The following is a 24,583-nucleotide window of genomic DNA, read 5'->3' as shown; positions in this document are numbered from 1 at the left end:
CTTCACTGAGGGTTGTAAATCATTTGAAATTCTCTACACCAGAAGGCTATGAATGATCAGTCGATGAGTATATTCAAGACTGAGATTGATAGATTTTTGGTCACTAAGGGAATCAAGGAATATGGAGATGGGGCGGGAAAGTGGAGTATATAGAATCATAAAAACTTACAGGACAGAAGAAGACCATTCGGCTCATCATGCCTGTGCTGGCTCTTTAAAAGAGCAGTTGTGCCTAGTCCTACATCCCAGCTTTTTGTCTGTAACCCTGTAAGTTCCTCATCCTCAAGTACATGTCCAACTCCCTCTTAAAATTATCTATGGAATCAGCTTCCACCACATTTTCAGATCGTGTTCCAGACCCCGACAGCTCTCTGAATGAATAAAATTCTCCTCCTCTCCCTTATAGATCTCTTGCCAATAATTTTAAATCTATGACCTCTGGTTGTTCACCCACTCGCCAGAGGGAATAGTTTACTCTATCAAAACCTCTCATCATTTTGAAAACCTCTATTAGGTCACCTCATAACTTCCTCTTCCAAGGAGAACAACCCTAACTTTTCCAACCTCTCCTCATTACTGAAGTGCCTCATCCCTGGTAACATCCTGGTAAACCTCCTCTACCCTTTCTAAGGCCTATACCTCTTTCCTGAAGTGTGATGTCTAGAATTGTCCAGAATATTCCAACTGAGGCCTAACCCATGATTTATAAAGTTCTAGCATGATTTCTTTGATTTTATATTCTATTCCTCTATTTATAAACCTAAGTAACCCATATGCTTTTTAACCACCTCATCAACTTGCCCTGTCACCTTTAAGGATTTGTGTATATGGACACCATCGGCTGATCTACACTTTTCAAAATCATACCATTTATAGTATACTGCCTTTCCATATTAGTCTTCCCAAAGTTGCATCACTTCACACTGCTCTGCATTGAACTTAATCTGCCGTGCTTCTGCCCATTTCACCATCCTGTTTGTTATCCTGAAGTCTATAACTATCCTCAGCACTGTTTCCTGCTACTTTGCCAAGTTTCATATTATCTTTATAAACTTTATAATGCTGCTCCCTACACCCGAGTCTAGGTCGGTTATAAAAATTTAAATGAAAAATGGACCCAAAAGTGACCTTTGAGGTGCACCACTGCCCAGACTGAAAAACATCCATCCACCATTGCCTGTTGCTTTCTGTCACTGAGCCAATTTCATATTCATACCATGGGCATCCATGTTCTTAATAAGTCTCCTGTGTGGCACTTTGTCGAATGCCTTCCAAAAGTAGGCATATATCAGCATATGTAACAGTTCAGCCATGATTTTATTGAATGGTGGAGCAGGCTTAAGGGGCCATATGGCCTACTCCAAGTCATATTTCTTATTACAGGGATACTTTGCAGCAGTAGACCTTCCCTCCTTCAGAATTTCTTGATTAACTGTATTCAGTTGCCAGAAGGCCGCTCTATACAGTCCAGGAGAGTGGAGACTCTGAACTTTGAGCTCTGGCTCTGAACTCTGTGTTGACATCTAGTGGGGTACTCAGATCTGATGGATCTGGGTGGCCATCCTTTATCTCATAGGTTGTGGGAGAACGAAATACCATGGCCATGAAAGGAGTGTTCACGTTGGGGTCTAAGAGACTCTTAATCAGTCTGCAAATTCTACCACTATTTCATGCTGTTATCCAAGGGAATAGTGTGAAAATGTGAAAAATTTGTAGATTTAACGGCAGTGTCTAATGTCAAATATCCAACATATCGGCTAATACTGCAAAATTTTGGTTACAATGTCCTTCCACATCTCACCTGATGAAGGGATTTAATCTAATTTCAAAAGTTTATTAACATAATTAATAGTTATTTGACTTCATAGAAATCTGTAACAAAATAATAAATTTAAAAAAGAATTACAGTGATGATCCTGGTCACCAGAAGTCAATCTCCACTTTTTGCACCCAAATATTAAATCAAATTTCAGCCGCATTTGAATTCATACAGGGGCTTTGCTCTAAATTTCAAACTGAACAGCAACAACAATAACTGGGTGCATATACAACTAGCTCCTCTGCTCAGTTTTGCTCATTTTGAGGATTTATTGTCTGTTAGAATAACTTTTGCAACTTTAACTGAGTTAATCTGTGGTAAAATATCTAATTCTCTAAGAACTATCTGTAATCTAGATCTCCCTGCTATGCCAAAAGTATATGATAAATATTGGGAATTGATTATTTTAATATAAAATGGTGGACATGGCACATTAACGCCTTCCACAGTGTAATCTTTGAACCCTATGAAAATTAGACAGTCTCTTATCAAATGCTGCATATAATATTTTAAATAACTGCAAAAGTTAAGGAGTTAAGCTGAACAGAATCCTTTAAAATATAAAATTTTTCTTTGTTATACTGATTAGCAAGTAGGATTTTTTTCCTTAGATTGATATGACATAACAATATATCTTGAAAATAATGGCACTTTAGTCAGCAACTCTAGAGACTGTGTGTCAGAAGCAATCACCTTAATAACCCTTACAGTAATTCTGTTGTCATGGCCTTGGGCTACCAAAGGGCCTTGGAAAGGTTAGATTCTGAGCTGCTGACGCACAAAAGTTAAAAAGGTCTTGCTTCCTGTCTTACTCGAAGGAAGTTTAGGAAGAAGCTTGGCTCCAAACTGTTGAGCTGAGACTTGAGGGGGTTGCTATGAAAATAAACATTTTTTTTTCTAATTGTATCCAAGAATAAATAGTCTGTTAGTCACTAAAAGGCAGTCCTCTTGTCTACATATGAATGGTCTACATTGGGGAATGGCACCTCAAGGGTCAGCTCACGATGCCTGTTTTATGTTGTAGTCGTAATCCCAGATAACAGCTCTAATCTTTTCAGTATTGACCGTGAATAGTTATGATTGTTTAACAAGACCAAATTATGACATCTTTATCCTGTTTCAAGAGGTAATAGATTTCAATGTAAGTACTATTGCCGTACAATTTTATGATTCATTTTATTTAAATTTAACAAATGGGGCTAGAGGATTATTTTCCTCTGTGTATGTACAAATGTAGCTTTCCAACTTTTTTGAAACATATTCTAGTTATCTACAATATATGTAAAACAATTTACACTAGCAGATCATGTGTAAGCGAACTTCTATGTCTTCTCAAGATTAAGGTAACATTTAGTAAATTAAATCATGTATTCCTTTAAACATCAATCAAATATTATTCAGGCAAGACTTTAAATCCTATTTCTTCCCTCCCCACTTACACACACACACACACACACACACACACTTGGCCTTTCAGTTATCTGTTACAGGTTGAGAGATTAATTAACATAATAATTTGGAAAGGCACAGGAGATGTGCTAGTGTATAATTATTTTACATATAAATAATTTGAATGTATACTTTAGGAACAGGAGTAGGCCATTTAGCCCCTCAAGCCTGTTCCACCATTCAGTGAGATCATGACTGATCCATATACCTGCCTTTGCCCCATATCCCTTAATACATTTGGTTAACAAAAATCTATAAATCTCAGATTTAAAATTAACAATTGACCTAGCATCAACTGCCATTTGCGGAAGAGAGTTCAAAACTTCCACCACCTTTTGCGTATGGAAGTCTTTCCTAACTTCACTCCTGAAAGATCTGGCTCAATTTTTAGGCTATGTCCCTTAGTCCTAGACTCCCCAACCAGCGGAAATAGTTTCTCTCTATCTACCCTATCAGTTCCTCTTAATATCTTGAAAATTCTGATCAAATCACCCCTTAACGTCCCTAAATTCCAGGGAATACAATCTTAGTTTGTGTAATCTCTCCTCATAATTTAACCCTTGGAGTCCAGGTATCATTCTAGTAAATCTAAGCTGCACACCCTCCCAAGGTCAATATATCATTCCTAAGCTGTGGTGCCTAGAACTGAACACCGTGCTCAAGGTGTGGTCTAACTATGGCTTTGTATCGCTGTAGCATAACTTCTACCCTCTTGTATTTTAGTCTTCCTAGATATAAAGCCCAGCGTTCCATTAACCTTTTTGATTATTTTCTGTACTTAACTATGACATTTTAATGATCTGTGTACATGGATCATGAAGTCTCTTTGGACCTCCACTGTTTCTAGTTTTTCACCATTTAGGAAGCACTCTGATCTATCCTTTTTAGGATTTGCCACAGATTTGCCAATTCACTTAATCTATTTATATTTCTTGGTAATTTTATGCTTTCATCTACCCTGCTTACAATGCCACCTATCTTTGTGTCATTGGAAAACTTGGATATATGGCTCTCTATCCCAACATCTAAGTTGTTGATAAATACAGTGATTAGTTGAGGCCCTAACATATCCCTGTGGGGCACCACTCGTCACATCCTGCCAATTAGAATGCTTGCCCATTATCCCTACTCTGTGTCCTACCGCTCAGCCAATTTCCTAACCAGGTCAATAATTTGCCTTCAATTCCACATGCTTCAACTTTATGAAGAACTTTATTGAATGCCTTCTGGAATCCATATAAATAAGGTCCATAGAAATTCCCCTGTCCACTACTTTAGTCACCTCTTCAAAAAATTCAATCAGGTTCGTCAGGCATGACCTACCCATTACTGGCTCTCTTTGATCAGCTGAAAAAATTCAAGCTATTCAGTTACTCTATCCTTAATTATAAAGTCTAGTAAATTTCCAGACAACAGATTTTAGGCTAACTGGTCTATAATTTCCTGGTTTTTTTCTCTCGCCTTTCTGAAAAAGCAGAGTGATGTGCAATTTTCCAATCTGAAGCAACGGTTCCTGAATCAAGAAAATTTTGGAAATTATAGTTAGGGCAACTGCAATGTTCTCACCTACTTCCTTTAAAACCCTAGGATGGAAACCACCTGTTCCTGGGGATTTGTCACTCTTTAATGTCACTATTTTCTTCATTACTGTTGTTTTGTTAATTTTTGGTGAGTGCCCATCCCTGATTCAATATTAGTTTCCTTGGGATATCCGGCATGCTATCTTCTTCCTCTACTTTAAATAATGAAACAACCATTTCCATGTCCACCATTTCCTTATTTTCATTTACAATATCACTATTATCAGTTTTCAAGGGGCCCACATTGCTCTTTCTCCTAATATATATATTTTTTTAATTGTGTTGCTTTTTGAAATCCCTTGCAAGTTTCTTTTCATCCCCCCTTTTTGTAGCTCTTGCTATCTGTTTTGTCACCTTTTGTTCTTTGTATCTCTCCAGGATCTGTGCAATTGTTTGAATGTTTTAATGCTTTTTTTTTAGTTTTACATTGTCCCTTACCTCTTGTCATCCATGGCATTTTTTTGGCAAGTAGAGCTTTTGCCCCTTAGGGGTGTAAACTGATCTGTATCATGTCATTATTTATTGAACATTTCATACTGATCATCTGTCAATCTACCCATTAACATATTGGCCCAGTTTCCTGTGGACAATCTCTGTCTCATCCCAGTGAAGTCGGCCATACCTAAATCTAGAATATTTGTAGCTGTTTTTTGTTTCTCCTTTTCAACCAAATGTTAAATTCAATCATATTATGATCGCTATTAGATAAATGTTGATGCACTGTTAGGCTGGTAACTAAATCTGGATCATAACTCATTATTAAATCTAATCTAGCCTGCCCCCTTGTTGGTTCTAGGACATCATGTTGCAGGAAACTATCCTGAACACATTCAAGAAATTTACTACCTTTTTGACACCAGCTAGTCTGCTTATCCCAATCTATATGAAAGTTTAAAATCTTCCATTAAGATCACTATGCTATTGCTACATGCTTGTCTAATCTCTGCAGTTATACATTCTACCACTTCACGGCTGCTACCAGGGGCCTTCTGCTACAGTCTTCAATCCTTTTCTATTTTTTAATTCTACCCATAAAGTCTCAACTGCCTGCCTACTTCTCGTTATATCCTCTCATCATTTGAAGTAATGTCATCCTTGATCACCAAGGCTACTTCTCCCCCTCTACCAGTTCCCTATCCTTTCTGTAGACCTTATAACCTGGTATATTCCATTCCCAGCCCTGACCGTCTTGCAGCCATGTCTTATTACTAGCTACCATGTCGTACCCTTAAAGTTGAATTTGTGCCTGCAATTCATCCAGTTTGTTCCTTATACTCTGTGCGTTTGTATAAAGAATGCTTATTTGGCCCACACACTTTAACCTGTCCTGGTCTAATGTTTTTCTCTCTCATTTCTCATTTCTTATTTCATATTTCTCTCTCCTGATTTAATTACTTTACAGGTGAAGGGAAAACTAAAGATGTAATGCCTACAGTGCAGTTTCTGACTATTACTCTACTCTTTTTTCCTTTTGTTTGTTTTAGAATTAGTATTTATACAACCTTTTCTACCCAAGCCCTATCTTTTTTTTAAAAAGGTTGTAAAGCTACATCCGCACATACACAGGGAAAATAATTTCTAGTCACTATCTTTTGATAATGGTGGTGTGAACATAAAGGAAGATAACCTTTGATCTCTGTTTCTAATGAAATCATCAGTGTGTTCTTTTAGAAATTAGTGACCAAAAAAAATCATCCCCACAAGTATTGTGGCAGTGTGTTCTATCAAGACTTGCAGAAAGGTCCCTGCTATAAATGCTACTTAATACATTTGTGAAATAAATGAACTATTCCAGCATTCTTAATTGTTTCAATTTTAAAAAGTATTATGTAAAACATACCATTAAGAAAAACTGTAAAGTGTTTTACAGCAGTTATATTAATTGTCAAAGTTCTTTTGTTTTGCAGTTTATTAATGATTTATTTGTGTTGAACACGGACAAAAGGACATATCTGAAGCCTAAAACGAGAAAGGAACTATTGACGTTAGTTGAGGAAAATTGCACTTCAATCATTACTTTTGCTAAGCTTGAAAATGCTGAACCATTAACTATAAAAGTGAAAGAAGGTAAGTGTTTAAAAAGATTTTAATAGTCGTTGGCAATTTCTCTTCTGGTATCTGGAAAAAAGCCATTAAAAGTATAAAAAGTTGCAGTTTCATTAAAAATAGTGATTATTCTGGTGACAAACTAAAGGTTTATAACTCTCTCAACACTGAAATGAGACATCTGCTTTGTAATCCTGCGGATCCATTTTTAAAACACAATGGGGTTGAAATTCAGGCATGCCACAAAGCTGGCGTACCCATGATTCTTTACCTTTTTTTTACCGCCTGGTGCAATGAGGCGGCCTTCCGAGCGATTTTCTCAACTTTAGACCTTTTTTTCGCATTGGACCGGAAGTCGGTCATAGTGGGGGCAGAAGTGCGCCGTAAGTCCTGGCGAGGTGCGGGATTGAGTCTCCCCCGCTGTCACTCGGCGGCGGAGCAGAGATGATGTCACGACGCGTTTGCATCACCACGCTCTCCCCTCCTCTTAAAGAGGAGAGCGTTCGGCATTCAGAATCATTGGTCCACTGGGCCACCAGGGAGGGTTTCGGCAGCAGCGGGGCGGAAGTGGGAACAGGCCGAAAAATCCCCGAGGGGAATTTGAGTCGGGACGGCCAACGGACTGGAATGCGGCGGCCACTCGATTCTGCCGCATGGCCGCCGCAAAAGGCCTTATATGGACCTTGAATTTCTGCCCCAATATATATAAAAACAAAGTATTAGAAATACAGAGCAGGTCTGTAACATCTTCAAAGAGAAAAGACACCCAAAATGTTAACATGTAACGTCCTTACTCAGTTCTGGGTTCTGCACCTGAAGAATTAACTGACTTCGTTTGACAGAGGCTGCTATTTCTAGCATTTTCTGTTTTTATTTCAATTTTTTTTTAAATAGCGGATTTCCCATGTTACTTCTCCTGGTCTGAGGATGAGACCAGGTTGTTGAATGGTAGAGTGTGGTGTGAGTGAGGTTAGGGCTAAAGCTCGGGGTGAGTTTGAGCCCTGGTTTTAAGTTTGGACTGTGTGGAAAATTCTATTAGGAAAAATATATGAGCTAATTCTGCAATCCCAGTGGGGAGCTGTATACTCAAGGTTATCAGGTTGGAGAATCACGGTTACGTTGTAGTACTATCTCTGTAGCTCTCCCTTCGAGCATGGCTTCACTGCTGGGAGTATGGGAATGTGGAATCAGCCTGATCAGTTTTCTTTTTAAAAGGCACCTAGCTATCACTGTTGGGTAATTATTCATCACCCAATGAAATTGAGTTTAGTACCTCAGTTTAATCCCTTTAATCCAGACTCTAGCAAAAAAAAAAGAACAATTATAATTCAAGCACAATACTTTGGCTGACTAATTTTAACTAAAATTAAACTATATTTATTAGAATCCACAGTACCATCAGGATGTGGTCTCTGGTGTTACCACTCAGACAAATTAGACTCAATTTTAACTCCGGGTGGGAATTGGGCAGGTGGGGTGAGTAGCAAGACCCCATGACATTGCCAGCTTGAGGCTCAGGTGATTTTCACTCCGGAAATGGGAAGCCTACCCACTTTCTTTGTGCACATTCCGGTGGCCCCTCGAGGCCTAATTAAAGCAGGAATGCACCTCCTAAAGGGTGGTTTTGTTGTTATACTGCTGCAAGGAGGGAAATCTCTGAAATGAGTCACAGGACTGCCCCCAGGTTTTCAACTGCCTCCCTAGAAGTCCTGGTAGAGGAAGTCGGGGCAAGGAGGGAGAAACTTATTTCCCAGAATACACAGGAGTATATCCTGGGCAAGTATCTTACAGATTTGGACAGGTGGCATAGAGGATTGGTGCCAGTAACATCAATCCCGGGGCCTGGGTTTTATGTAGGAAGAGGTTGAATGACCTCAAGCAACATGAGTGTGTACAGCTCTTTATCTCTCTCAACATATCTCTCCCTCAACAAAAGCTGCTAACATTTCTTTCACCCCCTTCCCCACCACTCTCAATAATTCCCTCCCCTCCATCAATTCCTTTTGCATACAATCATAAGGACACACTGCAACACCTCCCTTTCTTATTCCAAACACACTCACCTCTCACCTCTTTGATTTCTTCACACCACACGCTAACAACATTCTCTTCTCAATTGTACAATCAACACTTCTTCCCAGGAGGCCTTCCTAACTTCACCTTCCACACACTTGGCTTTCCATTCATCACCTCCCCGTCCTCATTCCATCTTGCTTCTTCTCTCGCTTTCAGTAGGTGCATTTCCATTTTCAACAGCCTCTCTTTTAGCAGGACAAAACAGTATATAATGCAAGGGAGAGGAGTACTAGACATAATAGCTCAACCAAATGGAGCAGGAAACCCTGGACATTAGTGGCCTGGGGAAACCAATGAACATTGGGGAAGGTAAAGCAGCAGCCGAGGTGCAGCAGTCTGCAGGCAGGGTTGAGCACTTTGAAGTTGCTGGCCATAAGCATCTCAAGGATTCCAATAGCAGCCTTCCCCCAGCTTTGTTAAGGTCACAGGGGAACACCTCACAGGAGTAATAGACTTGGGAAACATGCTTGTAAGAAGGGCATTATGGATTGAACTTGGGTGAGAAATGAATTGAAACCAATTCGTTAATTTTTGCCCATTATCTTCCATCCTCCTTTGGAAGGGACTTCTAGGGTACTTTCATTTGAAGGTTCTTTTACGGTTATGAGCATCACATCCAAATCTAATCATGTCTTTAATGTCCACATATGTGTATTTTTCAGTTACTGAGTAACAATCGGGAGTTGAAACTGTGGCTGAATTTCCCTTCTCTGCTAATTTAAACACCCCAACTGCCAATCCATCTTGCATCATCTGCAAGCTCAACATAGACAAGCTATCAAACCTAGGATCCCTGTTAAAATGACTGTTACATATTGAGCAGGGCATCTCAAGGCGGGCCGCGATAGTTAGACTTTTTTCTGCACCCTTCAGTGCAAACATTTTTGCACTTCAACTTGCTGGAAGTGCAAGCTGATAACGGAGTGGCGTGGGCAACAGGACATCTGGGACCTTGATGAATAGCGTGACCCAACAGTATATCTGCTGAACCAATGAGATTTAAGGATTGCGAAAGAAACAGAAGAACCATGGAGAAGGAGGATAAATTAGATTGGGTAAATTAGAGTTAAATCGGATACTGAAAGAGAAATAAAGAGAGAAACAAAGATTGGATTAAGAGAGAGAATAAAAGACTGAAAGGAAAAATAAATGGAAACTTTATATTTGACACTTTTTGAACTAGCTAGCAAGAATTTACTACATGCAGGAATGAGATTGAACTATTTAAATTGTTCCCTTTTAGGGCCAGAGAGGTTGATGGGCATTGCATTAACAATTATCACATCGTTAAAAAGATACTTGCGCTCTTAATTACCAGACTAATCTTTCTGTGGCAAGTTTAGTGGGCAATGTTCAAATACAGCTGGTTTTTAAAAATAACAGGAAAGCTAATGGCAAGAAGCCATTTGTGCGAAGCAAACACTGGCACTGTGTAAATCAACCAGCAATTCTAGAGGTTCGCAACTCCCGCCATATCTCTTACTCCTATGAATTTTTTGGCCAATTGCACACCAGTAATGGCGTGAGTCATTAACCACCATTATTTTTCCAGTCCATCTTAAGAGCGTAATATAAGAATTTTGTTTTGCTTTTGTTCTAGGTTATGAGTCTTTGCTATCTGCAACTACCCAACCATCTGGAAAGAACAATTCTTTTTTTTCTTTTTCAATTATCTAGCAATTTTCATTTCACTAGAGTTTTAAACATTTCTATTTAACTTGGAATTCTGTTCTTTATTTGAAAACTTACTTGTTTTTCAATGAGAAACAACTGTTTTGAAACCAAACCTACTCTTGTAGGATTATGTTTTTTTCACTGATTTTTTTTTTAAAGGTTTTCTCTTCAGTAGTACAGAACTGGAATCACTTGCTTAAATTAAACTAAACTTATTCTTTTTTATTAAAACAGATGAAATGCTTCTGTCTAAATGTGAACAACAGACTCCTTTCAATGCTCAAAACTATCTAGATGACAAACTTCTCCATAAAGAATTGATGGGTTGTGTGACATCTGATCAACACACCATTTCTCAAATCCACATCATAAATCTGATACCCACACCCTATTCCAGGTACAGAATTTGTTGGATTCATTAACTCAACTCTTTTTTTTTGTAGTTTTTTTTTAAAATTCCGAAACAAATATAGTTTGTGTGTAAGTGATGAAGTATTTTGTGAAAAACCAAGGTCAGATATCCCAGTAAAGTGATTGTAATCAATGGGAAGTTTAAGTTAAATGTGATTTAAGGAGCAACATCCTCACACACACATTTTTCTCTTTAATGAAAAAATGTGTGAAATACCTGTTTCATCATTATTCATGACCTAACAAAATTGTGGCAACACAGGGTTTTAAAAATGTTCACTTCCTAAGAATGCAATAACTATAGCAAGAGTGGGGAAAAAAGGCATCTAATTGCAATGAATCTGTAAATTACTAACGTTAATAAATGTGAATACATCTGTGTACTTACAAATGCTTCTCAAGTATCAATTAACCCAATTTATTTTGGAATCATAGATCATCTACTCAGTTGCAATTTATCTGTCAAATATAATGTCAATAATTGTATTGACTCCTCTATTTCATTTTTGTGTATTAGGAAGAAATTCTTATTCAGCAACATTTTAATTTACATTTCAGTGCCCACAAAAACAGTTAGTTCTGTAAAATGGCAATGAGTGATGATCTTAAAAGTAAATATCTTGCATAAAGTGCTTGGTGTATAGGTTAGCTGTTAGTCATTTTAAAGATACTGCACTTGTAGCTGCATCCTTCACCAGTGAAAAGAAATTCAGAGTAACTGTCAATGTCCACAAAACTGTATAAAAACAGAAAAATGTTGGAAATGCACAACATGGTAACTCAGCATTTGAAAATGAAATATAGGTTAACATTTTGGATATTCCCATAGGAACAGGAATAGGCTATTCAGCCCCAAATGCCTGTTCTGCCATTCAATTAGATCATGGCCAATCTGTATCTTAACTCCCATTTTACCTGCCTTGTTCTGTAACCCTTAATACCATTACCTACAAAAAAATCTATCCAGCTTAGTTTTGAAATTTTTGATTGATCTAGCCTCAACAGCTTTTTGGGGATAGGGGTCCAGATTTCCACTACCCTTTGTGTGAGGAAGTGCTTCCTGACATCATCCCTTAACGGCCTTGTGGTGTATGTAGCACACAAATCACTGACTCCACACTGTCTGGTGTAAGTCTAACTGCTGTGACCTTCGTCCTTTATTGTTCAGCTCCAGAGTGCCTCTCAGGTGTGGTGGTCAGCCTTATATAGTGCCTGTTCTAGGTACTTCCAGGTTTCCCACCACAGCGCCCTCTGTGGTGTGGCATAGTGCTTACATTACATTTAAGGTACCAGGACGATACACACATCATTACATCACAGGCCTAGCTCTAATTTTGAGGTTATGCCTGCTTGTTCTGGACTGCCCACAAGAGGAAATAGTTTCTCTCTCTCTACCATATCAAATCCTTTAATCATCCTCAACACCTCAAATATATTACCCCTTAATCTTTTATACTCAATCAACTACAAGCCTAGTCTTTGCAGCCTGTCCCGATAATTTTAGTCCCATCATCATTCTGGTGAATCTGTGTTGCACCCCCTCAAAGGCCAATATATCCTTCCTGAGGTGTGGTGCCCAGAACTGAACGCAGTACTCCTGATGCAGTCTAACCAGAGCCATATACAATCGTAGCATAACTTACACCTTGTTGTGTTTCAGCTTCTTTGAGATAGTTGCTCATATTCTATTAGACTTTTAAATTAATTTTTATACCTGTACATAGATCCCTAAATCCCTCTGCTCCTCCACAGTTCCTAGCTTCTCACCATTTAGAAAATACTCTGATCTATTTTTCTTGGATGTGTTAAATCCAAGGAAGAGGCATATAAATTAGCTAGAAAAAGCAGCAAACCAGAGGACTGGGAGAAATTTAGAATTCAGCAGAGGAGGACAAAGGGTTTAATTAAGACGGGGAAAAAGAGTACGAGAGGAAGCTTGCCGGAAACACAAAAACTAACTGCAAAAGCTTCTATAGATATATGAAGAGAAAAAGATTGGTGAAAACAAACGTAGGTCCCTTGCAGTCAGATTTGGGTGAATTTATAATGGGGAACAAAGAAATGGCAGACCAATTGCACAAGTACTTTGGTTCTGTCTTCACAAAGGAAGACACAAATAACCTCCCGGATGTACTAGGGGACCGAGGGTCTAGTGAGAAGGAAGAACTGAAGGATATCCTTATTAGGCGGGAAATTGATGGGATTAAGGCCGATAAATCCCCAGGGCCTGATAGTCTACATCCCAGAGTACTTAAGGAAGTGGCCCAAGAAATAGTGCAGGCATTGGTAATAATTTACCAGCAGTCTATCGACTCTGGATCAGTTCCTATGGACTGGAGGTTAGCTAATGTAACACCACTTTTTTTAAAAAGGAGGGAGAGAGAAAATGGGTAATTATAGACCGGTTAGCCTGACATCAGTAGTGGGGAAAATGTTGGAATCAATTCTTAAGGATGAAATAATAGCGCATTTGGAAAGCAGTGATAGGATTGGTCCAAGTCAGCATGGATTTATGAAAGGGAAATCATGCTTGACAAATCTTCTGGAATTTTTTGAGGATGTAACTAGTGGAGTGGACAAGGGAGAACCAGTGGATGTGGTATATTTGGACTTTCAAAAGGCTTTTGACAAGGTCCCACACACGAGATTGGTGTGCAAAATCAAAGCACGTGGTATTGGGGGTAATGTACTGATGTGGATAGAGAACTGGTTGGCAGACAGGAAGCAGAGAGTTGGGATAAACGAGTCCTTTTCAGAATGGCAGGCAGTGACTAGTGGAGTGCCGCAGGGCTCCGTGCTGGGACCCCAGCTCTTTACAATATATATTAATGATTTAGATGATGGAATTGAGTGTAATATCTTCAAGTTTGCAGATGACACTAAACTGGGTGATGAAGTATAATGTGGATAAATGTGAGGTTATCCACTTTGGTGGTAAAAACAGAGAGACAGACTATTATCTGAATGGTGACAGATTAGGAAAAGGGAAGGTGCAACGAGACCTGGGTGTCATGGTACATCAGTCATTGAAGGTTGGCATGCAGGTACAGCAGGCGGTTAAGAAAGCAAATGGCATGTTGGCCTTCATAGCGAGGGGATTTGAGTACAGGGGCAGGGAGGTGTTGCTACAGTTGTACAGGGCCTTGGTGAGGCCACACCTGGAGTATTGTGTACAGTTTTGGTCTCCTAACTTGAGGAAGGACATACTTGCTGTTGAGGGAGTGCAGCGAAGATTCACCAGACTGATTCCCGGGATGGTGGGACTGACCTATCAAGAAAGACTGAATCAACTGGGCTTGTATTCACTGGAGTTCAGAAGAGTGAGAGGGGACCTCATAGAAACGTTTAAAATTCTGACGGGTTTGGACAGGTTGGATGCAGGAAGAATGTTCCCAATGTTGGGGAAGTCCAGAACCAGGGGTCACAGTCTAAGGATAAGGGGTAAGCCATTTAGGACCGAGATAAGGAGAAACTTCTTCACCCAGAGAGTGGTGAACCTGTGGAATTCTCTACCACGGGAAGTAGTTGAGGCCAATTCACTAAATATATTCAAAAGGGAGTTAGATGAAGTCCTTACTACTCGGGGGATCAAGGGGTATGGCGTGAAAGCAGGAAGTGGGTACTGAAGTTTCATGTTCAGCCATGAACTCGTTGAATGGCGGTGCAGGCTAGAAGGGCTGAATGGCCTGCTCCTGCACCTATTTTCTATGTTTCTATGTTTCTATGGGTGGCGGCGTGAACTGTGAGGAGGACGCTAAGAGACTGCAGGGTGACTTGGACAGGTTAGGTGAGTGGGCAAATACATGGCAGATGCAGTATAATGTGGATAAATGTGAGGTTATCCACTTTGGTGGCAAAAACACGAAGGCAGAATATTATCTGAATGGCGGCAGATTAGGAAAAGGGGAGGTGCAATGAGACCTGGGTGTCATGGTTCATCTGTCACTGAAAGTGGGCATGCAGATACAGCAGGTGGTGAAGAAGGCAAATGGTATGTTGGCCTTCATAGCTAGTGGATTTGAATACAGGAGCAGAGAGGCCTTACTGAAGTTGTACAGGGCCTTAGTGAGACCTCACCTGAAATATTGTTCAGTTTTGGTCTCTTAATCTAAGGAAGGACGTTCTTGCTATTGAGGGAGTGCAGGGATGGCTGGACTATCATATGAGGAGAGACTGGATCAACTGGGCCTTTATTCACGAGTTTAGAAGGATGAGAGGGGATCTCGTAGAAACATATAAGATTCTGACGGGACTGGACAGGTTAGATGCGGGAAGAATGTTCCCAATATTGGGGAAGTCCAGAAACAGGGGACATCGTCTTAGGATAAATGGTAGGCCATTTAGGACTGAGATGAGGAGAAACTTCTTCATTCAGAGAGTTGTTAACCTATGGAATTCCCTGCCGCAGAGAGTTGTTGATGCCAGTTCATTGGATATATTCAAGAGGGAGTTAGATATAGCCCTTATGGCTAAAGAGATCAAGGGGTATGGAGAGAAAGCAGGAAAGGGGTACTGAGGGAATGATCAGCCGTGATCTTATTGAATGGCGGTGCAGGCTCGAAGGGCCGAATGGCCTACTCCTGCACCTATTTTCTATGTTTCTATGCAACATCAAAAGCTCAGATTAGTCCCCTTAGATGATAAGTCCTGATTGGTCCCCTTGGAGGACATGACACTCCCAGCAGTTTGTCTGCAATGTGTAATTAGATCCTCCCTGTCTACGGAATTAGTTAAAATCATAGAATGGTTACAGCACGGAAGAAGGCTATTTGTCCCATCGAGCCAATTCTCAGCTAATCCCACTCCCCTGCCCTTTCCCCATAGCCCTGCAAATTATTTTCCTTCAGATACTTATCCAACTCCCTTTTCAAAGATAAGATTGAGTTTACCTCTACCACCCTTTCAGGCCATACATTCCAGATCCCAACCATTCACTTCATAAAAATTTTTTTTTCTTGCATCGCCTTTGGTTCTTTTGCCAATCACCTTAAATCTGTGTCCTCTGGTTCGAGACTGTTCTGCCAATGGGAACAGTTTCTCTCTATCTACTCTGTCGACACCCCTCATGATATTGGACACCTCGATCAAATCTCCTCTCAATCTTGTCTGGTCTAAGGAGAACAACCCCAGATTCTCTTGTCTATCCACATAACTGAAGTCCCTCATCCCTGGTATCAGTCTCATAAATCTTTTCAGCACCTTCTCTAAGGTCTTCACACCCTTCCAGAATTGGACACAGTTCTCTAGTTGGGGCTGAACCAGTGTTTTATACAGGTTCATCATAATATCCACACTTTTGTACTCTATACCTCTATTCATGAAGCCCAGGGTCCCGTAAGTCTTTTTAACTGCTTTCTCAAACTGCCCTGCCACCTTCAACGATTTGTGCACATATACCCCTAGGTCTCTGTTCATTCACCTCATTTAGGATTGTACCCTTTAGTTTATATTTCCCCTCCTCATTCTTTCTATAAAAAAATGTATCAGTTTGCACCTTTCTGCATTAAATTTCATCTGCCATGTGTCCGCCCACTCCACCAGCCAGTCTATGTCCTCTTGAAGTCTATCACTATCCTCCTCACTGTTTAGTGTCATCTGCAAATTTTTTAATTGTGCCCTCTACACCCACATCCAAGTCACTAATATACATCAAGAAAAGCAGTGATCCTAGAACCTTCCTCCAGTCCGAAAAACAGCCATTCACCACTACTCTCTGTTTCATGTCACTTAGCCAATTTTGTATCATGCTGCCACAGTCCCTTTTATTCCATGGGCTTCAACTTTGCTGGCAAGTCTATTATGTGGCACTTTGTCAAATGCCTTTTGGAAATCCATGTACGCCACATCAAACGCATTGCCCTCTCAGTTACCTCATCAAAAAAACGCGATCAAATTGGTTAAACATGATTTACCTTTAACAAATCCGTGCTGGCTTTCCTTAATTAATCCACACTTGTCTAAGTGACTATTAATTTTGTCCTAATTATTGTTTCTTAAAGCTTCCCCACTACCGAGGTTAAACTTGTCCTGAGACTATGACCCCTAGTGCTCGACTCTCCAGCCAGGGGGAACATCCTCTCAACATCTACCCTGTCATTTTCCCCCTCAGAATTTTACTGTTCACCTCTCATTCTTCTAAACTCCAGAGAGTTCTCCTCATAGGACAACTCTCATCCCAGGGATCAATCTAGTGAATCTTTGTTGCACTGCCTCTAAGACATGTATGTCTTTTCTCAGATAAGGAGACCAAAACTGTGCACAATACTCCAGGTGTGGTCTTGCCAAAGCCCTGTACAATTGTTGTAAGAGTTCTTTACTCTTATACTCCAACCCCCTTGCAATAAAGGCCAACATGCTGTTTGCCTTCCTAATTGCTTGCTGTACCTGCATGCTAACTTTGTGATTCCTGTACAAGGACACCTAAATCTCTCTGAACACCAACATTTAATAGTTTCTCAGCATTTTAAAAAAATTCTGTTTTTCTAGTCTTCCTACCTAAATGATTAACCTCATGTTTCCTCACATTATACTCCATCTGTCACCTTAATTGTCCACTCACTTAACCTGTCTATATCCCTTTTGGAGCCGAAATTGCCGGTATTGGGGCGCACAGTTCGAATAATCCGGAAATGTAGCGCCCGGCAAGACGGGCAGCTAAATCTCCTGGAATTGGCCTCTTGGGGCGCTTGCGGGACGCTAGCGCCGCTCTCAGCACATTAGCGTGCGCTGATGACATAAGTGTGACGCGGAGATGCTACTGTGAGCGCTGCAGCCACTTTAGTGGTGCCCACGAGGTCACCAGGGAGGATTTTGGCCATGCCAGTGGCTCGGCATCCAAGAACAGGTGCGGGGCTACCGGTTGGTGGCCCGGTGGAACTAGCGGCCGCCATTGTGCCGACTACAAAATCGGCCAACATAATAAAAAGATGCCGGCTGAGGCGCAAGGCCCTCCCCTTTAAGGGCGGATGGGGCACCCCAGCTACTACAGCTTTGCGATACGCAAAGCTGTTGGTGGCATTGCCCTGCGCCAACCTCGCTCCCACAGGGCGCACTGGGTCGGCGCAAAGACATTTTCACTGCTGCCATCCTGGGGGCAATTGCAGGCGGATCGCATCTGTCGCTTGCCCCTGGGCGAAAACCCTTTAGCGTTCCATTCGTGTCTCCCGGAGGCCTTTTTGAAAGAATGATTTTGGTCCCTTTGTCATACTTTCCCACTTAGCTTTATCATCATCAAACTTTGATGCATTGCACGAGGGTCCCATCATCTAAGTCATTAATACAGATTGTAAATAGCTGAGACCCAAGCACTGATCCTTGCGGCACCCCACTAGTTAATAATGCCTGCCAACTGGAAAATGACCCGTTTATCCCTACTCTGTTTTCTGTCCGCTAACCAATCTTCAATCCAAGCTAATATATTATGCCCAATCCCATGTGCCCTTATCTTGCATAGCCACCTTATCAAATGCCTTTTGGAAATCCAAATATACTACATCGACTGGTTCCACTTTATCTACTCAACCAGTTACATCCTCAAAAAAATTCTAATAAATTTGTTAAACATGATTTCCCTTTCATAAAACCATGTTGACTCTGCCTAATCAAATTATGATTTTCTAACTGCCCTGATACCTCTTCCTTAATAAAAACAGAAAATGCTGGAAATCTCAGCGGGTCAGGCAGCATCGGTGGAGAGAAAGCAGTTAACGTTTCAGGTCAACGACCCTTCGTCTGAACTGGAGAGTGTTCGGAAAGAACATATTCTTAACAAGCACTGAAAGGGGGAGGGGAAAAAAGAACAAAAGGGAAGGTCTGTGATAGGGTGGAAGGCAGGAGAGATTAGAGAGACAAAAGGGATGATGAGGCGAATTGAAATGGTAATGTTAGGAGCTAGAAAAACATTAGTCAAGAATGGCGGAATAATGACCTGCTGCCATTAGAGACAAGGAGAAAAAAATTAAACCAGGGGTGGGGGCGGACGGGGAGGGAGCTAAAGATTGGTAGCGGTTACGCTCTGAAATTGTTGAACTCGGTGTTGAGTCCAGAAGGCTGTAAGGTGCCTAAATGAAAGATGAGATGCTATTCCTCAAGCTTGCGTTGAGCTTCATTGGAACAGTGCAGGAGACCGAGGATGGAGAGGTCAGAATGGGAGTGGAGTGGAGAATTAAAGTCATAGGTGACCGGAAGCTCAGGGTCAGTCACACTTGCAGACTGAACAGAGGTGCTCCACAAAGTGGTCACCCAATCTATGCTTGGTCTCCCCATTGTAGAGGAGACCACATCTTGAGCAGCGAATACAGTATACTAAATTGAAAAAAGCACAAATAAATCTCTGTTTCACCTGGAAGGTGTATTTGGGGCCCTGGATAGTGGGAAGGGAGGAGGTAAAAGGGCAGGTGTTGCATCTCCTGCGCTTGTATGGAAAGGCGAAGGGGTGCTGGGGGTGACTGCAGAATGGACCAGGGTATCGCGGAGGGAGTGGTCCCTTCGGAATGCTGAGAGGGGAGGGGTGGGGAAGGTGTGATTGATGGTGGGATCACGCTGGAAATGGCGGAGGATGATGCGTTGAACTGGTTGGGTGAAAGGTGAGGACAAGGGGAACGCTGTCATGGTTCTGAGAGGGAGAGGGAGGGGAAGGGGTGAGAGCATAAGTGCGGGAAATAGAACAGACACTGTCGAGAGCCATGTTAACCATGGCGGAGGGGAATCCTCTGTTGAGAAAAAAGGAAGACATGTCGGAGGCACTAGTGTGAAAGGTGGCGTTGTCAGAGCAGATGCGATGGAGACGGAGAAACTGGGAGAATGGAATGGAGTCCTTGCAGGATGCGGGGTAGGAGGAAGTGTAGTTCAGGTAGCTGGGATTATAGTGGGTATTGGTCGAAAGCCTAGCTCAGAGATGGAGACGGAGAAGTCGAGGAAGGGAAGAGTCTGAGATGGACCATGTGAAGGTGAGGAAAGAATCGAAATTAGATGCAAAGTGAATGAAATTTTCAAGTTCAGGGTGAGAGCAGGAAACGGCAATACAGTCATCAATGTACCGGAAAAAGAGGTGAGGGAGGGGACCCGAGTAAGACTGGAACAAAGAATGTTCCACATATCCCACGATGGATACGCAAATCCATTGGAATCTTGGCCTTTATTGCAAAGTGGATGGAGTATAAAAGCAGGGAAGTATTGCTACAGTTATACAGGGTATTGGTGAGGCCGCACCTGGAATACTGCGTGCAGTTTTCCGTATTTACGAAAGTATATACTTGCTATGGAGGCAGTTCAGAGAGGGTTCACTAGATTGATTCCGGAGATGAGGGGGTTGACCTACGAGGAAAGGTTGAGTAGGTTGGGCCTCTACTCATTGGCATTCAGAAGATTGAGTGGTGATCTTATCGAAATGTATAAGATTATGAGGGGGCTTGACAAGGTGGATGCAGAGAAAATGTTTCCACTGATGGGGGAGACTAGAACTAGGGGGCATAAACTTAGAATAAGGGGCCGCCCATTTAAAACTGAGATGAGGAAAAATTTCTTCTCGGGGTTGTAAATCTGTGGAATTCGCTGCCTCAGAGAGCTGTAGAAGCTGGGACTTTGAATAAATTTAAGACCGAGATAAGAACATAAGAAATAGGAACAGGAATAGGCCATACTGCCCCTCAAGCCTGCTCCGCCATTCAATAAGATCATGACTGATCTGATCATGGTCTCAGCTCCACTTCCCTGCCCGCTCCCCATAACCCCTTATCGTTTAAGAAACTGTCTATTTCTGTCTTAAAGTTATTCAATGTTCTTATGAAAAGGCAGGCATAGCTAGGACCCATGCAGGTACCATAGCAACACCTTTAATTTGGAGGAAGTGAGTGGAGTTAATAATGGATTCCAGCATTTTCCCGACAACTGATGTCAGGCTAACTGGCCTGTAGTTCCCTGTTTTCTCTCTTCCTCCTTTCTTTAATAGCAGGGTTACATTTGCTATCTTCAAATCTGCTGGGACCGTTCTAAAATCTAGGACATTTTAGAAGACCACAACCAATGCATCCACTATCTCTGCAGCCACCTCTTTTAGAACCCTAGGGTATAGGCCATCAGGTCCAGGGGATTTGTCAGCTTCTAGTCCCATTAGTTTCTCAAGTACTTTTTTCTTTACTGATATTAATTACTTTAAATTCCTCACTCTTAATAGTTCCTTGGTTCCCCACTATTTTTGATATGCTTTTTGTGTCTTCTGCAGTGAAGACAAAGAAAATATTTGTTTAAAGTCTCTGCCATTTTGTTATTCCCTGTTATAGTTTCACCTGTCTCAGCCTCTAAGGAACCAATGCTTACTTTTTCTACTCTCTTCCTTTTTACATACTTGTAGAAACTCTTTCAATCTTTTTATATTTTTTGCTAGTTTACTCTCCTATACCATTTTCTTCCATTTTATCAATTTTTTGGTCATCCTTTGCTGGTTTCTGAAGCTCTCCCAATTCTCAGGCTTATTATTATACTTTGCAACATTGTTAGCTTCTTTATCCTTAACTACTTTAGTTAGCCACGGGAACCAATCCCATCCAACAAAACACGTTTATTGTTACCTGATGCAGAGCTGCATTGATGTGATCTGGAAAAGTCCACAGTTATATTCTATAATATATTGAAGCAGAACATGCTATTTGATTGAAAATATTCACAAAAAATGAAAATTACTTTTCTTGTATATAAAAAAAAGACAGTACGAATAAATATTTAGCTCATGTTGAAATTTCTCTTTTATAAATCAAAAGAAAAAATTCCTGTGTGTCTACATTTTCAGATGACCAGATTTTTTCCCTCTTTTTTTGCTTGTTTATTTCCCTCTAGCTTTAAAATTATATTTCAGGGAAAGGCTGGGTGATCAAACTATATTCGCCTTTGCATATCTGGACTAATTTTGTTGATTATTGTAGCTCTTTCATCAAATTTCTATTGTAGGGTCAAACATTAAAATATTGTGACTTGTACATTTATGCAATATTTTATATTCCTGACAAAAATCTTTTTTGGGGGTCTCAAAATTAGGAACTCCATAAAGAAGAGCATTAACATGGATGTTGAATTTACACGTGGAAATAATTGCCATATGTGCAATGTCTTGCTAGTTATACAGAGCAATCAGCCCATGAACTTGAACATCGAGGGAGAAGTTCCTTCATCATTACGCCTTAAGGTAATAAAACAATATCAGAATCACATATATCATCGAAGTTACAGTAATCATTTCGAACATTTATTGTTAGGGAGAAGAACATTTTTCAAATAGTTCTTCATGTAATATTTTTTTCTAAACATTGATGCTATTATATTTGGTGGTGTTCATTGTATTGTGCCTAAGATGGGATAGGCTGATACCCAATAAACAAACCTTGCAAGGATACCAATCCATTTAAAATATTTTAAGGGAAGATGCAGCCTCCACTTGATTTTCGCTTTCCTGGATTATGTAAGAGTATCTCCCATTCCGTTATTTCATTGTTATCGGACACAATTTGCCTTTAACAAATCCATGTTGGCTGTCATTTATTAACCCATTTTCTTCCAAGTAACAATTTTACCCCATATTATGGGAGTTGATACTAACCCTCACACGACAGGCAGGGGGGAGGGGGATTAACATTTTTAAAAAGAGGAAAATGTCGCCAACTTGACAAGTACACGCTCATTAGCGTTTTTATGCCAGCGGGTTGCAAGATGTGCATATAAGGCGGGACATTCATTTTAATATTTAAATCCGGCTCGCACAGTATAGTTGGGAGCCTGATTTAAATTTAACAGTTGCCGGCCGAGTTTCCTAGGGCAATGACATTTAAAAAATGATAACTATATCCTGGCGTCGCCAGGATTTCACGGTTTCGCCTGCACTCTCCCGCTCCCTCCCAGTAAATATCAGGGCCATGGTCTCGATGTTTTCCTGACATTAGGCTGACTGGCCTATAGTTACCTGGTTTATATCTCTCCCCTTTTTAACAAGGCTATAATATTTGCAGCCTTCCTGTCCCCCAACACTACCCCCATACCCAAGGAGGATTGAAAGATTGTGGCCAAAGCCTCTGCTATTTCCACCCGTACTTCCCTCGGCAAACTGGGATGCATCCCATCTGGACCGGGTGACTTTTCTACTTTTGAGTGCTGCCAGCTGTTTGCTGCCACCTCTATCTATTTCTATCTGATCCAATTTATCTACCCCCTCCTCCTTTACTATGACATTAGCAGTATCCACTTTAGTGCAAAATACTCATTTAGTACCGCAGCCATGACCTTTGCCTCCACTAAGTGACCACACCCTTTCTTTGACTATCCTTTTACTATTTATATGTTAATGAAATACATCAGTGTTCCCTTTTATGTTGCCTGTTAATCTTTCCTCATACATTCTCTTTGCCCCTCATTTCCTTTTTTAGTCCCCCTCTGCACTGTCTGAATTCTGCTTGATTCTCTACTGTTTATGTTCTGGATATTTACCTTTTTCATTTTAATCCCAATTTCTTAGTCATCGAAAGAGCTCTAGCTGTGTATGCCCTTCCTTTCCCCGCCATAGGAATGTGTCCAATCTCTAATTGAACTATCTCTTCCTTGAAGGCCTTCAATTGAACATTTACTGTTTTATCTGATAATCTTGTTTCCATACCACCTGGGCTAGATCCTTTTTCAACTCTCTGAACTTAGCTGAATTCCATTGAGTATCTTCACTACATTTTCTACATTACAACTGTGATTACACTTTCTTTTTAAAAAGTACTTAATTGGCTGTAAAGCGCTTTGAGATGATCGGTGGTCATAAAAGGTGTTCTATAAATGCAATACTGATCACAAAAGTTCTCCTGTACACAATACAAGAATTATTTTCCCTCCTTGTTCTTTACATGTTTGTTTTCAGTCTATATTAGGATGATTGAAGCCACCCATTGGCCCCAAGTTTCCACACGCCGCAAAACAGGTGCCCCTCCGAGCTGGGCGCCCGTTTTTTGCGCCGAAAACGGCGCCTGAAAAAAAACGCGCTATTCTCGAGCGCTTTGCAGCTCGATGTCTGCTTGGCGCGGCGCCCAGGGGGCAGAGCCTACCACTCGCGCCGATTTTGTAAGTAGGAGGGGGCGTGTACCATTTAAATGAGTTTTTTTCGTGCCGGCAACGCGTGCGCGTTGGAGCGTTCGCGCACGCGCAGTGTGAAGGAAACATTGGCACTCGGCCATTTTAAAAAGTGCTGCAGAAAAAGTGAACATTTGTTTATTTAACCCTTCCAAAGGCTTGTATTTTAATTTTTTTGATATTTCTGTGTGTGAGGGTGAGGGAGTGCATTCTGTAATTAAAGATAGACTGTGATAAACAGGACACATGCACTTGTTTGAGACTATTCAAATTCTTTGTAGCTGTTCAATTTTTAAAATTTTTTAATAAAACCACATTGCCCTTCCATGATCAGCACTGAGGCTTCTTGCAGCTTTCTCCCCCTGCCGTCCGTCGGGCCCGTCGGGAACGGCTGCCTCAGCTTCTGAGGCTTCCTGCAGCCTTCTCACTGCCT

At 40.9% G+C, this 24,583-nt stretch overlaps 1 protein-coding gene across 3 annotated transcripts in view; it reads left to right on the top strand.

Moving 5' to 3' along the window:
* LOC139233184 (transforming growth factor beta receptor type 3-like) overlaps window positions 1-24,583 on the top strand; it is a 180,013-nt gene that overhangs the window by 88,404 nt on the left and 67,026 nt on the right. For all 3 annotated transcript variants that reach the window (XM_070863814.1, XM_070863815.1, XM_070863812.1), the window contains exons 5-7: window positions 6,756-6,915; window positions 10,879-11,041; window positions 22,087-22,234. In XM_070863814.1, coding sequence (XP_070719915.1) covers window positions 6,756-6,915; window positions 10,879-11,041; window positions 22,087-22,234 — 471 coding nt within the window. The remainder of the gene's footprint in view (window positions 1-6,755; window positions 6,916-10,878; window positions 11,042-22,086; window positions 22,235-24,583) is intronic.

Source organism: Pristiophorus japonicus, chromosome 20, assembly GCF_044704955.1.
Source record: "Pristiophorus japonicus isolate sPriJap1 chromosome 20, sPriJap1.hap1, whole genome shotgun sequence".
NCBI lineage: Eukaryota > Metazoa > Chordata > Chondrichthyes > Pristiophoridae > Pristiophorus > Pristiophorus japonicus.
Note: the sequence above shows the minus strand (reverse complement) of the source record. Positions and strands in the feature narration are given on the sequence as shown.